The 18,003-nt window shown below is 38.7% G+C and overlaps 1 protein-coding gene across 4 annotated transcripts in view; it reads left to right on the top strand.

Moving 5' to 3' along the window:
- Nucleotides 1-4,180: 4,180 nt before the first annotated feature.
- Nucleotides 4,181-18,003, top strand: part of LOC127809820 (GTPase-activating protein GYP1) — a 34,792-nt gene continuing 20,969 nt past the window's right edge. The window contains exons 1-3 of one of the 4 annotated variants that reach the window (XM_052348947.1): nucleotides 4,181-4,393; nucleotides 4,800-4,950; nucleotides 5,029-5,212. In XM_052348947.1, coding sequence (XP_052204907.1) covers nucleotides 4,281-4,393; nucleotides 4,800-4,950; nucleotides 5,029-5,212 — 448 coding nt within the window. In that variant the 5' untranslated portion in view covers nucleotides 4,181-4,280. The remainder of the gene's footprint in view (nucleotides 4,394-4,799; nucleotides 4,951-5,028; nucleotides 5,213-18,003) is intronic. The other 3 variants (XR_008025287.1, XM_052348946.1, XM_052348948.1) reach the window with 3 other exon arrangements.

Here is an 18,003-nt window from a genome sequence, read left to right as displayed (position 1 = left end):
ATTTCTAAATCGATTTTGGGCCCCGGAGGAATTTTTCAAAGCAAATGGATTTTCGGGCATTTTTGGAGAAAACACCAAAAATTTGGAAAATTGAAATGATGAGTTTTTCCTCCAAAATTGGTGATCCATCAATGGATTGGTTTAAATGGTGATTTTTGGAGCCCGGTAAAATTCTTCGATGAAAAAGAATTAACGAGAAAATGGCGATTGGGCGCCTGAAGGAGATTTTCGTTATAGCCAATGCAGTGTGGCTAAAGCCCAATTCCGCTAGCGAATCCTGGGATTCAGCGAAGGGAAGGACGAGCCTAGATCCCACCTAGGGCGTTTCGTCTTAAAACACGATCCACCCTTCGCCTTAGGCCGGGCAAATGGACAATTCGGGTGATTGTTCACGAGTAACACCCGTAGGTGGGAGCGGGGCGTTACAGATTGGCTCCGACATGCTACCTTAGTCACACTAGTGTCGATTAGACCCAATTATCGAGTCCTGTGAGTTTAATCAGTCCATGACTCTTACTTGATTAAGATGTTAGTCAGTGGAAGGACTATAATGCACAGTAATCAAGTTAATTGGTTCATATGAAACTCAACTTCATTGCCATTAAGATCCTCCTAAGTCCTAGCTAGAGGATACTTAGGATCTTTTAAGATGCTCTGGGGATTTGGAGAGATTCTGTTAGTAGGTCCATGGGGATTGGCTAACATCAAGGAATTGACATGTCCTAACTGCTACATGGCTGTGAACCTAGAAAGTCACACGCATACTCAATAATGTCTAAATTAGTGATCCATTGCTCTCAGTGTGTTCCTCGTCACTATTCGTCAGTTATGTTGGTTGCGTGAATGCGTTGGATACATTAATCTATGGATATGGGAGGCTTCTATTGATTAGTAGAGGGACCTTGTTTGTGTTATTGAATAATACAAAAGCTCTTACTTATTAATAGTAGGGCTAGTATGTATAATAGATGAAGTAGTCGAATAGGGCTGCTTCGGTTGACCAAACCCTTCAAGTCGGTCGACCAGAATTGGATCGTGAGGTTTGGTAAAAGAAGCAACTTCGATCGACTGAAACTTCATGTTCAGTTGACCGAACCCAAATCGCAAGGTTTTAGTCGACTTCAATCGATCGAACCTTGTAGTTCAATCAATCAAACTTCCGTCACATTGTCTTGTTAGTGCATTTAATGCACTGATGAATTACATGATGAGAAGTGGGCATGGGAAGACGTGAAGCTTGCAAGAGAATGAATAAAAGACTAATTTTGAAGATAATAAGGTTTTGGAGAAAATGTCACTTGCTTGCTAACTCCCATCTTACTCTTCTTCTTACTTTCTTTCTCTCTCCCGTCTCTGCTACTTCTTCTTCCTCCATTGTTGTTGCTGCCATTCTTGTTCTTGCTTCAAGATTTGGCTAGTTCAGCTCCCCTTTTTATTCTCCCATTTAGATTAGGTTGTGGATAACCAAGGTGCAACCAAGAGGGAGCCACAGTAGAGCTTCGAGTCACCTCCTTCGAAAGGGTCATAACAAGGCTCCATTGAGGGGTTTCGAGGGTGTCTTAGGCGTGAAGCGACTAGGTCCTCAACATGTGAGGAAGTGGGGTAATCACCCGAGGTAGCGGCTTGTTCGTGGGAGATCATCCGGGCAGTAAGGAAAAGAGGTATTGCTTTAGATAACCGGCACCAAACTTCTTTTAAAAGGTGTTCCGATAAAACCCCTTATGGCATGGTTTTATCTTTGAAAGCATGTGGATGATATATATCATGTTTTGCAAGGTATTTTTGGTCCGCTATTTATAATGTTTTATGCTTTTGCTATGCTATTTTTCTTAATTTAAAAATATTTTTGCATAAAACTCTTGCATTGATCCACCTTTAGTTGGTGTTTTTGATGCGCTTTCTAGGCCGCCTTTCAAATTAATCATAAACAAAACATATTAAGGTTATTAGCACAACTTTATCATAAATACTAAGAAAATCAAAACTCAAATACCCTCATTTGAGTATATGATCATTTACTAAAAAATCTTAATGTTTAACACTTAAACATCATATATGAAATATAGAACACATTACTCTTAAACTTTGAGTAATGCTGCCACCTATATCACTTAAGCATATCATGAACTTTCTCAAATACTAATGTATTATGTTTAGGATGACCCTAAAGAGAGAAGCATGCATATGGCTAAAATAGTTTTAACACATATGAGACATTGATAGATAAATCATACTAATAAGATAAAACCTATCAAGGTTCATTGACCTCATATATTTTCAAGACAACCTCTACATATACTCTATTAAGATAAGCTTAAGCAATATTCTAAAGGATGATAAAATAATTTTTATATATACAAAATATATTAATAAGCCTATAAGAACATAATGTAACAAGATTTATTGAGATAATTCTCAAAACATCCTTAACACAGAATAATCCTTACATTAAAAGTTTTGCATAAGATAATCATCATCAAAACATTTAAAAACATAAAAATCAACACCTTATTATTCTAATAGTTTAGATTAGCTTAGATCTTTGATTAGTTATGCATTTTTTCTTTTTTGTATTTTTTTCTTTAATTCAAGTTCTCATACTCAAATTTCTTGAGCACCAACCTCAAATTTTCACTTTGATTGAGTATAGAGGATTACACCATGAATCTTTTCTCTTTACAATTGTTGAGAACTATACCTTGATTTGTTTGTTCAAAGTTATCTCGAAGATAAGACTTTTGACCAAAGTTAATAAAATAAAATTTTCCTTCATATTTATAACAGTTCAAACATAAACCACTAGATATGGGTAATTATCGATAAATCCAATGAGTATCTTTCACAAGTAAGATATGAAGTCTTGGTTGAATCTCACTCCTTGAGAATCCAACAATTAATTCCCTCATCAGGGTTTGAAGTCCTAAAGTTCTTGATGTCTAGGGTATAAAATTATTACTAGAACAACCACTAAGCTCACGATGTAAATCCCACATAACTCTACTCTTGGATGGTATATGAAGAGAAATTTGTATATAGAACTGTCATTAATCTATGGGAGGTGATATCTATTTATAGCTACCTAGTTATATAGACAAATGACTCACTTATTTAGATAAATGATGAGATAAATTATGTCCCTAATAAGAAGAGAATGATTGAAATATACGATTTATTTGATTTTTATTTATTTTGTACACATACAAAATAATTACCACCAACAGATAAATAAAGTTCATGTGAACACATTCATATATCTTTAACATCCAACTTTGACAATAAACTTGGGGATTTGAGAACCCAACAATTTGTTGGGTTTATCAAATCCTAGTGAGAAAAAAGAAAAATCATGAAAGAAAAATAGGGCAGAGAGTGAATAAGCCATCATTGTTGACATCACATTTACTGTCATCAAAGAAAAAAAATGAGAAAAAAAGTGAAATAGATGAGAGACAATAAGGAATATGAGGGCATTTAAGTTAAATTTTAAAAAAATTAACTTAGGTTAAATAGCGATAGGGGTTTATTGCAACAAAAATTTGTAAAATAAAAGAAAGATTATTGCTATTTTTAGAAGCTTAGAGGTATCCAATGTTTAGACCAAACCACAAGAGTAGTGAGCCATTTTTTTTTTAAAGTTATTAAAAAAACAATTTCATGAGTTATCTAGTTGGGCTGACGATTTGATGAACTAGTCCTTGACATAGCATGCTATCTAGTTGTCCATTGTTTCTTTTGCTTTTTACTCACTGCATTGTTGTTTCTTTTTTATTATTTTTTGAATGCTTTTCCATTTGCAAAATTATAAAAGATAATAAATTACCTGATAAAAAGTCGGAAACTTGTCACTTAATTTGATTTATTGTAGGTACTTCGGTGCATATTTTGAAAAAAAAAATATAATTAAAAGTAAGATAATGATATCAGTCCAAATGTGATGGTGAACGACACAATAGTGACAAACTGAAAATATATAAATATTCAAGTGTAATATTTTTTATAATAATATTTATATATTAAGGAATTTTAAATTTAAATTAAATATCTAAATAACAATTTTATTAATAAAAATGTCTTTGTGTTTGACCGACCATCACTAACAGTACAAGAATATTTTAGTCATTTCGATCAGCCCGCGAGTAAATTATATTCTTACATGAAAAATCCGAGAAGAAAAAAAAAAAAACAAAAAAGAAAAGAGACATTCACACGCGACTTTGAACGAGCTTCCTTGGGCTTCGAGAAAGAGAGCAGAAGCAGACGATGGTCATTGCCCAGCAACAATGAACAGCGATACCAACAGCAGAAAACAAGAGGATCGGAAGAAGGACACCAATACTTCTAATCTCTCAAGCCTCGATTCCAGATTCAACCAAACGCTTCGCAATGTTCAAGGGTACGTTTCTCCCAAATACTCCCCTCGAATTTGGTTACTTACCAGCGGATTTGCACCGACAAACCCCAAAATTTCAATCACAACGACTCTCATTTCACCAGATTTGAATATCCATTAGGAAATAATTTCTGATCTTGAGAGGTATCGTCGAATTTGATGTGCTTTGACGGTAATCGACGTGAAATAATGCGTTCTTTCGGTCTGTGCACCCAATTCTATTACTGCATCTTGATTTGTTGCCTAGCCATGGGATTTTTCGGATCTATACCGTTTGGATGGGAAGATAGTGCAGGCGTATTCTCGTTTTCTTTGAGTTTCATCTGCGTTAATTGCATGATGCCAATGTGTAAATGTTTGTAAATCATGATTTTCTTTTTCTTTGATATATTTTTTCATCAATATTTAGGCTTCTTAAAGGTCGCAGTTTCCCTGGCAAGGTACTAATAACACGTAGTCAAGACCCACTTAGTGACTCAAGTTTGCACTCTCCAGACATTCACAGGCGTTTCTCAGACAAAGATGTCGGAACAAGTGACCGGATGGATGATTCTGTTGAGGTAATATCGGTTACTGTCTGATACTTGCCAAATTTAGCATTTGAAACTAATAAGGGATTTATTTTCTCTTTGCTGTAGGATGAAATCCAAGGTAAAAAGAAACCGAATTCTAATCCAATCCTTACCAAGTCAGCATCATCGATCTCAAGCTCTGATAATAGTTCTAGCGAATCTCAGAAGTCTACAATTGGTGCTAGGGCTACGGATTCTGCAAGGCTTCTGAAGTTCACAAAAGTATTGTCAGGGACAACTATCATTCTTGGTATGCTATTGCTGAACTTTCTCACTTTGCATTTTGTTTCTTGTTAGATAATGAAGTATGATAATTGGGAAATAAATTGTTTGATTGAAGTCATCAACATGTGGCTTTGTGTAGGCTATAGATGCTGGTGGTGTATGGTGGAATGCTATATGAATATAGCTGCCTTTTCTCTAGCAGCTGATTTTTTCATTAATTTGTTTTCTAATTACCTGCTTTTGAATTACTGTCTGCTCCTTCATTTAATCCTCATTTTCTAAACAAAAAATGGATTCAATTCTCATCTTCTTGAATTCTGAGCTTCATTGGTAATTATTCTAAATATGCAATTTTTTGGCCTTTTTTTTTGGGTTTTAACTGAGTAGCACCAGGAAAGAAGTAAATAAAAACTTCTGTTTATTGCAACTTTCAATAGGTATACATTTGTGGGCAACACTCTCTGTATTTTACCCATAAACAAGGCTTAGCCACCAGAGTGAATTCACAACCTTTGGCTTTGTAATTTCTGATGTTAAATACATCTTGTTTCAAATTCCTGCAAAATATCACCAAGCATAATTAGATAGCAATATTGGATCAGACTAACGTTGTATTTTGTCAGAATCCTTGGCTTCAAATGTCATGGCAGTAAATAATGCATGCTTCTTTCATACCAGAAGTGATCTTAGGCTTTTGCCGGATTTAACTTACAAGTTTTGAAATCGTAACACTAATGTGGCCGGATGTACCAGTGCAAAGAGATTCAGTAAGAAAACTTGAGCCACTTCACTTTTAGTCTTGCTGGATATTGCCAAAACCATGATAAACAATGGTATGCTTCTACCAGTTGCTAGAACCATAACTGATGTTATCAGGAACCTTGATTTACATAATACAACCTTGAATAGAAGAATGCCAACATGCATTTTTTCTGTTTCAAACGAGGCAAACTAAATTTCTTCTAAAAGTGATGAATTCAAAATTTATTATTTTTTTTCTAATTTTTCTATTAAATTTGAATACATGAACCTCGACTTCTCTTCAGAAATTTGGTGCATCTTTGCTGCCTTATGTCTGCTCTCACTTTGCAAATAAACTTTTTTATCATCCTTTTTGTTAATTCTGCTTTCCATGTATATTGCCTTTTTGCTTTTTATTTGTGATTTCCTGCCTCTCATTTTCAAACTGACAGGAGTTATAAGGCTATTATTTATGGGGAAAAAATCAAGAAAAAAGAAGTCAAGCCAACTGCTCCAGATTTTTCTGGTTGTATTGTACTAATGCTACTTGTGATCCTACAATTAGGTTTGGATGGACATTGTCATTGTCAAAAATGACCGGAAAAATTCAATCTTATTTCCCTTGAAGGGTTTACTGAATTTATGTACAAGGCAACCTACCAGAATAGGCAGTTTCCAAATATGGATTTGGAAATCTATACAATTTTAGGATACAACTAATTTAGAATACAATCACAACCATATATTCGTCTAGAAGATATACCATACATCTATAGAAAGTAAAACCAATCAAGTGAGTATATCTTGTCTGAGAATATGGACAAGATATCTTGTGTATCTTTAACACTTTCCCTTAAGATTGTGAATGAATGTCATGCATTCCAATCTTTCTTATCAACCTTTGACACACAGCTATAGGTAAACCTTTGGTCAACATATTTGCCAATTGATCACTTGAGGATATATATATGGGGTGCAAATCAGGCAACTATCCAATTTTTCTTTAATAAAATGCCTATCCAATTCAACATGCTTTGTTTGGTCATGTTGAATAGAGTTGTGGACAATGCTTATAGCTAATTTATTGTCACAGTAGAGTCTCATAGGAGCTGTCCAGTTGATTCTAAGGTCATCCAATAGTATTTTAAGCCTCAATAACTCACACATCCCTAGAGCCATTGACCTGAATTCTGCTTCAGCACTTGACCAAGCCACCACATTTTGTTTTTTGCTTCTTCAAGTCACAAGATTGCCCCCTAGAAATGTGCAATAACCGGATGTAGACCTTTTATCCACCATAAACCCAGCATAATCAGCATTTGTGTAAGTTTCAAGAGACATAGTTTCTCCCTTTTAAATAGAATCCCTTTTTTGGGGGTTCCCTTCAAGTAGTGTAAGATCCTATACACTGCTTTTAGATGAGTGTCCTTTGGGTTGTGCATGAATTGGCTAACCACACTCACTGCATAGGCAATGTTTGACCGAGAGTTTGCCAGATAAATGAGCCTCCCAACTTGTAACACCCGGTGTTACAGGTGTTAAAAGAATAGGAAAGAAAGTGAGAAAAATTCCAAAAATGCCCTTGAGAAGGTGTTAAATCCTTGAGATTGAGGGTGCCCTATGAGAGGGACATTTTGGTAATTTGGATAGCGAAGTCCAATAAAGGGTAATTTGGTACATTGGAGATAATTCCAAGGTGGAATTGAATGTGGAAGTGAATTAGTTCCCATTTTACATTATGTGGAAATAAATGGGATTGAAAATTCACAAAGGGTGTTTTGGTAATTTTGGAGAGAAATTCCATAAAGGAATTAATTATGAGAAAAGGAGGAAATTAATTATGGGAGTGGAAATAATTAATTGGTGTATTTATATGGGGGTGCCACATGGATGGCTTAGATTTAGTCTTGGAAGCCAAGGTTGGTGGCATGGAGTGACACTTGGCAAAGTGGTGTCCAAGATAAATGAAGATCAAATTAATTGCAAAAGAAATTGGAATATGGTCATTCTTGCAATTAATGGGAGACATAATTATGTTGCATAAAAAGGAAAATGCAAAAGAAAAAAAAAATAGTCAAGCATTAATGGGGGAAAATGGGAGACTAAAATAAATGGGAAAGAAAAGCATTATGTCTCTCTAAATTGTCTTTCATATTTAATGTGGTGAAATTAGTCCCAATTAAATAAATGAGAAATGGGATATTTTATGGGATTTGGAGACATGATCCAATGGTTGGGATCAAGCCTTGAAATATGGGGATTTAATAAATGGGAAAAGCCTTGAATTATGTCTTTCAAGGTTGATGGCATGAAAATTTCTCAAATTAAATAAATAGAAAAGAAAATCTATTTATGGAAAGGAAGACTTGATCCAAGGGTGGAGATTTAGTCTTAAAAAATCTAATGGTTGAGATGATTCAAGAGAAGTGGCATGGATTGCCACATGTAAAGGGATTTTAATGGTTGAGATCTAGTCTTCAAAAGTAAAAGAAATCTAATGGTGGAGATTAAAGAAGACAAGAGCACATGGATTGTGCTTGTTATGGAAGGCTAGGATGTATTCTTCCAACTTAAGTGAGATCCTAGGGCTAAGATTTATTCTTGCCATGGAAATAAAATAAGAGAATTAAGGGGAATTTTGGCTATATAAAGGGAGGTAGAGAAGAAGGCTAAGCTTTTTGGCCAAATGCTTAGAGGAAGAAAGGAAAGAATGGAGAAGAAAGGAAGAAGGAAATGAAGAATGCAAAGGTAAGGTCTCTACCTTATAGTAATAAAGAGAAATCCTTTATCTTTCTTGTATGGTGGCTTAGCTACCTTATGTTTTTTTTTAAGGGGTTTCTTGAGAAAGAGCAAAGGTTGAAAGCAATGAAGGCCTTGAAGTTAAAGCATGTGGGAACTTCAAAGAATGGAAAAAGGTAAGGGATAGCCCCAAGGGATGGTGGCTTGCAAGTTGTAAGTATGATGCATGATTTCTATGTGTGCATTGGCATGTTGTTTGAGCTAGGACCTATGGCCATGAGGTTGAGTGGGGTAGGGTAGATTAAAGCCTCAAACCAAGGTGGTTGTGAGGATGTGGAAGCCCTAACCATGTTGCATACATGCATTGGCATCACATTTATTTTCATGTTCATACTATTGTCATTGCACTCTTATTGAGCTTAATAGCTCATGAGGTTTTTATCCTCACCATGTAGGTATCTTATGTGTAAGAAGGAAGGGATCTTGGAAGGTTAAGTATGCTTGATGAAATGAAGACCCTAAGGAACTCATGTAATTTAGCTTGGGTTTTTGGAAGCCTAAGCATGTTGTAAATTTCTTTTTATTTTTGATGTATGATGTAGCAAATATATTGTAAAGCTATATTCTTAAAAAAAAAAAAGGGGATTTAAGCATCAAGGGGTTGTGTAAGCTTTGTTGCAAATTAGGGAATGGTTGATGTATGTTGTGGAAGCATCAAGAATTTTGTTTAAGCCTTATTTGTGGAGAAATAAAGGTAAATTTGAAGAAAAGTGAGGTATTTCATTTATTTTAATTTTTGGAAAAAAAAAAAAGAAATTGGGTTTGGAAGCCCCAAGAAAAAAAAAAAGAAGAAGAAGAGAAATGAAAAATGCAGCAGTGGGCTGCTGCATCAGCAGCAGGCCGCAGGCGACCAGGCGGGTGCGGCAGGCGCGCGCGGGGGCGCGCGGCCAGCCCGCGCGGCCGCTGCTGGGGCTAGCCCGCGCGGCCGCGGGCTGCGGCCGCCCCAGGCAGCGCGCGCGGCCGGGCCCAGCCGGCCGTGGGGCCCGCGCGCGGAAAAAAAAAAAAAAGGGAAAAATTCAAAAAAATTAGGGGAACAAAAGGGGAAATAATAGGGCCCAATTTTGGGAGATTTTGGGCTATAGAAAAGTTATAAAATCCCCGAAGGAGTCCCCGAGCGACGAAATGTTGGAAAAATTGGAGGATTTTTCTGAGTATGAGTTTTTCCCTTAGTCTAGCCCGGTGTTAAGAAGCACCTTGAAGCCCTTGGGCGGTGTAGCGGGTTATTTCTTCATTCATAAGAAACTCGCGAAGTCCTAGGGTGTTTATGGATCCTGGGATTCAGCGAAGGGAAGGACGAACCTAGTTCCCACCTAGGGCGTTTCTTCTTGAAACATAGTCCGCCCTTCATCTCAGACCGGGCAGGTGAACAGTTCGGGTAATTGTTCACGAGTAACTCCCGTAAGTGGGAGCGGGGCGTTACACAACTCGTCTTTGATAGGATCATTTGTCTACTACCCCATCTTCTGGAACCTCCCCTAATCAATGATTACGTTCAATTGGAGTGTCAACTGCCTTACTTCCTAACATTCCCGTTTCAGCAAAGAAGTCTAATATATACTTCTGTTGAGAGATAAAAATTCCCTCCTTAGAATGAGCCACTTCTATTCCCAAAAATACTTTAATCTGTCCAACTCTTTAATTTCAAATTCTTTGATCAGACTTTCTCACATTTCCATGGCTTTCACATCATCACCGTGACAACAATGTCATCCGCATACACTAACAATACTGTCACTCCCCCTATAACTGAGTGGTGGATGAACAAAGTATGATCTTCCTGGGTTTGCTAAGCATAACCTTTGTAAAGTGGCCAAACCAAGCTCTTGGGGACTGTTTCAGTCCATACGGAGCCTTTTTTAATTTGCACACCACTTTTTCCTTGGTTGGTAGACCAAAACTAGGTGGCAACTCCATATAAATCTCCTCCTCTAGATCCCCATGCAAAAAGGCCTTTTTAACATCATATTGTTGCAATGGCCAACCTAAATTAGCAACTAAGGATAAAAGCACCCTTACCGTATTCAATTTTGCAACTAGAGCAAAAGTATCAAGATAGTCTACCCCATAAATTTGTGTGTAACCCTTAGCCACCTGCCTTGCTTTGTACTTATCCAAGGACCCATCTGATTTGTACTTTACCGTATAGACCCACTTCCATCCCCTGGATGTTTCCCTTTAGGCAACCAAACCAACTCCCAAGTTTGATTCTTCTCCAAGTTGCCATCTCAACCTCTATGGCAATCTTCTAATTCTCATTACCTATTGCTTCAGAAACGGTTTTGGGAATAGGAATGGTATAAAGGCTAGTGAGAAAAGCTTTATGTCTAGGTGATAGTTTGGAATAGGTTAGGAATAAATGTAGAGGATGTTTTGTGCAGGTCCTTGTACCTTTCCTAAGGGGAATAGGTAGATCAAGATCACAATTAGAAGCTTTAGGTTCAACATCACAATTAGAGGATTCGGGTTTAGCATTAGGTATAGGTTTAGTAGGTGAAATACCTAGTGAAATATCAATAGGAATGGCAGTGGCAGGACTTGAATTAGATGTTGTAGCTTGCATAGGTAGAGGAACTGGTACTTTTCTCCTAACAACATACAGTTGTACCTGCAATGGACAAGAAGTAAGTAGTGGAGGCTTCCCTAGTGGCATACATGATGAGTCTTTTGAGATAATAGAGGGGAGATGGTAGCTCAGGAAGAACCAAATCCTAATCCTTATCCTCTAGAACTGTATTCTCCCCCTAAGGATAAGTCTGGACAAAATAAGGAGTATCCTCAACAAAGGTAACATCTGTTGAAATAAGAACTCTCTTGGTAGGAGGATGATTGCATTTATAACTTTTTTGAGTGGAGGAATACCTAATAAAAACACACTTGAGGGCATGAGGATCAAGCTTGCCTTTGTTAGGAGTATGAACATGAACAAAAGTGACACAACTGAACACTTTAGGTGTCAAACAACTAGGTTTATGGAAGTCAGGGAAGGTCTTGGTGAGAAGCTGGGTTGGACTTTGAGAATCAAGAGTTCGAGAAGGTATCCTGTTGATGAGAAAGGTGGCTGTTAAGGCTGTTTTTCCCCAATAATGTTTGGGAATATTATAGTGGAAGAGAAGAGCTCTAGTAACAACCAAGAGGTGGCCATTTTGCCATTCTTTTTCTCAACCACTCCATTTTGCTGAGGGGTATAAGGGCAAGAAGATTCATGGATAATGCCTAAAGAGATAAGGATTGATTGAAGTAATCTTTGATAATATCAGACCTGAATCTTTTAATCTCAACCCCAAACTGATTTTTAACCATGTTGTAAAACATAGGAAAGATGGTTCCCACCTCAGATTTAGTTTTTTAGCAAATACAATCAAACTACCTGGGTGCAGTCATCAACAAAAGAAATAAACCGATGTGCCCCAACGATGTTAGGAACAGTTGAAGGACCCTGTCGTGATCCTCGGGGTAAAAAGGGGATTTGTCAATAAATAACCAGTTGTACCAGTTAGCTAGTTAGCTGGTAGTTGTTAAGTGGTTAGGCAGTTGGCAAACTGAGTTGTTAAATAGTTAGGGAGTTGAAGAGCTAAGTACCCTAACCTCTTTTGTTAAACTAGTTATGGGGTAGGCTATATATGTAACCAATGGTTGAGGGAGAAGGGCATCAAATAATAGAAGTATTTTTCCTCCTCTCTCTCTCTCTTTCTCTCTCTCTATTTTTCTCATTCTATTCTGTTCAAACAACTGAATTCCATAACTGTCCATCTCTCAATTCTTGGGGCTTGACATTGGTGGTATCAGAGCCGGACAAACTGGTTGTGGGGTGATCGACGAGTAGTATCACGATGAGGGTAGGTGTTAGAATTGGCGGGCATTAGTTGTTCTGGTGCGATTAGGGAAGTGCAGCGATCGAAGTGGTGAATTACGATAAAGGTGAATGGGGGAAGGCACTAGGATGAAGCAATTAGAGGTAAGGATGAAAGCCTTGGAGTTTGGGATGTTCCAAACTCAGGAGGTGATGGCTTAAAGCAGGGAAGATGTGGCGGTTTTGAGGGAAACAGTGCGGGGGGAGTCAGGAAAGAATCAAGAGATTTTGGAGTAGTATAAGGAGTTTATGCAGTGGTACGGGCAGAGACTCAACAACGTGCTCAATATGCTGCCCTCATTGCTCCAATTTCGATTGTCTTTGGATTTCCCTCCATGACGGGTTCTCGATCTAATTTTGCCACATCAGGGCAGTGTTCCAAGAAGTCAGGGAGTTCTTGAAGCGGAGGAACCACTGACGGAACAAGAGGTGCAAGTTAGGAACTTCCATCCCTTTTCTAATAATCACCCCCCTATGCCAATATTGGAAATTCTCATGTTTGATGGGATGAAACCAAGATGGTGGATTCGAAGGTGTGAAAGATTCTTCCAATTTTATAGGGTGCTGGAGGAACAAAAGGTAAATTTGGCTGCAGCCTACTTAAATGATACGGCCGATTCTTGGTTTCAAGGGTGGATCCAAGATGAGGGAAATGGTGGGAATTGGGTAGAATTTGTAGAGGGGCTGTGTGAACAGTTTGGAGAAAGAAGCATGACCAATGTAATTGAGGAGTTTAGCAAACTAAAACAAGGGTTAGCGGTGGCATACCAAGTGAAATTTGAGGAGTTAAGGTCAATTATATGTATTGTGCAACTGGGATTAATGGAACAGTCCTCGGTGTCTAGTTTTATAAGTGGATTGAGGGAGGAATTGAGATCAATGGTGAAGATGGTGATGCCTACATCTATGAGGTAGGCTGCTGAAAAGGCACAATTACAAGAATTGACGGTGGAGGCCAATTTCAAGAAGCATAAGGTCTCGTATAGGTTGGGCTCGGTGGCTGGTCAACAAGCAAGAGGGAACTCTAGGTCCATGCTTACAGGGCCTAATCAAGCAGTAGCCAAAGTACCATACAATAACAATGGTACTAAAAAGACCCTTATGGAGCAAAGGAGGCAATTAGGGCTTTGTTACAAATGTGGGGATAAGTACAGCCCCGGGCATCAATTGTATGAATATGGAGGGATCGGATGGGGAAAAAGAAGAAGAAGAAGTGGTTGTAGAGGAAGATGGCATCCAAGAGGAAGTTCAAGGGGAGGAAGGAGGGGAAATATCTTTCCACGCATCAAAGGAAGTCCCATGGGACAAATCATTAAGGTGAAGGGCCATGTGGGGAAAAAGAGGTTGATGGTGCTGATTGACAGTGGAAGCACTCACAACTTCCTTAGTGAAGCTACTGCTACCAGCCTTAACTGTCCGTTGACAACAACTACCTCCCTATCAGTGATAGTAGCAAATGGGAGCAAAATGTATAGCCATTACAAATGTATGGGATTCACGTGGGTAATGCAAGAGCAGGAGTTTACGGCAGATCTAAGGATTCTTGAATTGGGTGGTTGTGATATTGTCCTCGGGGTAGATTGGATGAGGACTGTTAGCCTTTTGACTTTTGATTTTAACAAGCTGGAAGTCACGGTAGGGATTGAGGGCAGAAGGTTGACCTTGCTGGGCAACCTTGAGCAAGGGGAATGCAAGATGATAGAAGGGAAGAAGCTATAGAAAATGATGCTGAAAAAAAGAGGTCAGATAGCACAATTGTATTCCATACAAACTATGGGAATGGAAGAAGAAGGTAGTTTGGAGGAGGAGCAACCACCTACAGGTAACTCTATTGATTCTCAGCTCTCTAATAAGGTACAACTCCCATATGACTTGCACTTACTTTTGATTGAGTTTAAGGACCTGTTTAATGGGCCAAATTCCTTGCCACCCCAACGACCCCTAGACCATTCCATACACCTTAAGCCAATCTCAGCTCCTATTAATATAATAGCTTATAGATATTCTCCTATTCAGAAATCAGAGATTGAAAAACAAGTTAAGTCCATGATAAGCACAACCATAATTCAACCTAGCCAAAGTCCCTATGCATCTCCAGTCCTTTTTGTCGAAAAAAAAGATGGAACATGGAAATTTTGTGTTGATTACTGGCAATTCAATTCTAACACCATAAAAAATAAATTTCCTATACCCCTTATAGAGGACCTACTTGATGAATTGTTTGGTGCTAAAATTTTCTCTAAGTTGGATCTTAGGTTTGCTTACCACCAAATTCGCATGAAGCCATCCGATATTCCTAAAACAGCCTTTAGAACCCACCAAGGGCTATACAAATTCACTGTTATGCCTTTCGAACTAACCAATGCTTGGGCTACTTTCCTAGCATTGATGAACCAAATTTTCCAGCCCTACTTGAGGAAGTTCATCCTTGTTTTCTTTGATGACATCCTCATTTATAGCCCTAATTGTGAACAACATCTATCACACATTCATACCATTTTTTGAGGTCCTTAAATTTCATCAATTGTATATCAAGCTTTCTAAATGTACTTTTGCTGAGAAAGAAGTAGAGTATTTGGGACATATAATCTTTGGGGAAGGTGTGAGGACTGATCCTAAGAAGGTGGCAACAATGGTGGAATGACCTAAACCTATGACAGTGAAGGAGTTAAGGGGATTTTTGGGGCTAATCGGGTATTATCGGAAATTCATTTAGCATTATGGACTAATTAGTAGGCTACAAAGTTGCTTAAGAAAGATGCTTTTCAATGGAACCCTAGAGCTGAGACAACCTTCTCAGCATTAAAGAAATCCATGACTTAAGCCCCTGTATTGGCTCTACCAGACTTCACCAAGCCATTTATAGTAGAGAATGATGCATGTGATACTGGGATAGGGGATGCTCTTATGCAAGAGGGGAAGCCATTGGCATTTATTAGCCAAGCTTTGTCCCAAAAACATTTGGGATTATGTGTGTATGACAAGGAGTTGCTAGCTATGTTGGGAGCAATGGATAAGTGGCATCATTACTTGGAAGGGAGTCTGTTTATAATCAAAACAGACCACAAATGCCTTCAATTTTTATCGCAATAGAGACTGCATACGCAGTTGTAGAGGAAGGGAATATCTAAATTGATGGGATTGGATTACACAATCCAATACCAGAGGGGGAAGGAAAATGTGGTAGCTGATGCTTTGTCAAGAAGGGGAGAGAGGGGGGATTGCCAAGCCGGCCATTTCGGTTGCAGTTCCAGAATGGATTAAGGAGTTAGAGGTCAGTTATGAGCACGTAGCTTGGCTAAAGGAGCCAGTGACCCAATTGTTGGTACAGCTTGGGGGTCCCTTAGATTACACACTTACGAATGGATTGGTGCGATATAAAGGGAGATTGGTGGTAGGAGATGACCAATCCTTAAAGGAAAGGATCTTAAAGGCACTTCACTGCTCACCATTGGGGGGTCATTCCGGAGTGTGAGTTACTTATCATAGGGTGAAGTGGCTATTTTTTTTGGCCTGGGCAAAAGAAGGATGTGGTGGAATTTGTGCTTTCATGTGTCATATGTTAGTAGTGCAAACAGGAGTAGGTGTCTTATCCAGGGTTGCTGTAGCCTTTGGCCATTCCTAAGCAGGCATGGGATGGCATTTCTATGGATTTCGTGGAAGGCTTACCAAGATTGGAAGGTAAGGATGCTATACTGGTGATAGTGGACTGTCTGACCAAATTTGGCCATTTTATCAGTTTGACACATCCATTTACAGCTCAGGAGGTGGCTCGAGTATTCCTAGACTCTGTGGCAAAAATCCATGGAATACCTAAGTCTATTGTGTCAGACTGAGATAAAATCTTTACAAGTGCTTTTTGGCAAGAGTTATTCAAGAGGTTGGGAGTGAGATTGTATATGTCCACTGCATATCACCCACAAACAAATGGCCGAACAGAGTAGGTCAATCAATGTGTGGAGGCATACTTGAGGTGCATGTGTTTTACTAAACCTAGAAGCCGGAATAAGTGGCTGTCCTTAGCACAATGGTGGTATAATTCTAGTTACCACAGTGCTATTAAGAGGAGTCCATTTGAGGCTATGTTTGGGTTTAAGCCTTCCCTTTTGCCTACTATTTCTGGTCCAAATCCTACTATGGTTGCAGTAGGTTAATACTTATAGCAGAGGCAACAAATGTTGTTTGTCCTTAAGAGGGAATTAGCCACTGTCCAAAATGGTATGAAGCAAGTAGCTGATAGAAAAAGTGACAGGTCATTCAATGTTGGGGACAAAGTCTATCTTAAGGTTAGACGATTCTTACAGCACCCTTATACATCCATCCCAACTTCTAAGCTTAGTCCCAAGTATTTTGGGCCCTATTCTATCATGGCCAAGGTGGGCAAAGTTGCTTACAAGTTGCAACATCCAGAAGGAGTGAATACTCACCTGGTTTTCCATGTTTCCTTGCTCAATCAAGCTAAGGAGCCTCTTAAGCCTCTTGTTTATACGAGCCAGGATCTGCCTCCGGTAGCAGAGGAAATGGAAGAAGTGGTAGAATTGGAGAGGCGGGTTATCTACCAAGGATCACTACCCTTAACCTAGGTTTTGGTACATTGGTCCCACTTACATCCAGAGCACACCACTTGGGAGAACATGCTTGACTTGCTGAAGCAATTCCCTAGGGCTGCGGGTTTACCTTAATTCTTGGGGACAATAATTGTTTGAAGGCCGGGGGGGGAGGGGGGATGTCACGATCCCAGGGGTAAAAAGGGGATTTGTCAATAAATAAGCACTTGTATCAGTTAGCTAGTTAGCTAGTAGTTGTTAAGTGGTTATGCAGTTGGTAGTTGGTAGTTGGGTTGTTAAATAGTTAGGGAGTTAAAGAGCTAAACAACCTAACCTCTTCTGTTAAACTAATTATTAGGTAGGCTACATATGTAATTGATGTTTGTGGGAGAAGGGCATCGAATAATAGGAGTATTTTTCCTCCCCCTCTCCGACATAGGGGAAGCTTTCCTTTTATTAGCCCGCTCACTCAGTTCCTTAAGGTAGTAGAGTCCAGCCCTAGCCCTAACATGCTCAATCATTTTCTCCGTGTCCTGCTCCTAAAACTATTAGGTAGGCTACATATGTAATCGATGGTTGTGGGAGAAGGGCATCGAATAATAGGAGTATTTTTCCTCCCCCTCTTCGACATAGGGGAAGCTTTCCTTCTATTAGCCCGCTCACTCAGTTCCTTAAGGTAGTAGAGTCCAGCCCTAGCCCTAACATGCTCAATCATCTTCTTCGTGTCTTGCTCCTAAAACTCACAGAAGGTTGGGTGGAAAATAACACTGTAGTTAGCATCTAAGGTGAGTTTTTGAATTGAGATAAGGTTAGTAAAGAGTTTAGGAACATGTTGGACATTCGTTAGGGTGAGATGTTTATCTAGAAAAACATCCCCTT

Source organism: Diospyros lotus, chromosome 9 (genome assembly GCF_014633365.1).
Source record: "Diospyros lotus cultivar Yz01 chromosome 9, ASM1463336v1, whole genome shotgun sequence".
In the NCBI taxonomy this organism is placed as follows: Eukaryota; Viridiplantae; Streptophyta; class Magnoliopsida; order Ericales; family Ebenaceae; genus Diospyros; species Diospyros lotus.
The sequence above is the reverse complement of the archived record's forward strand: the minus strand, read 5'-3'. Positions and strand labels throughout refer to the sequence as shown.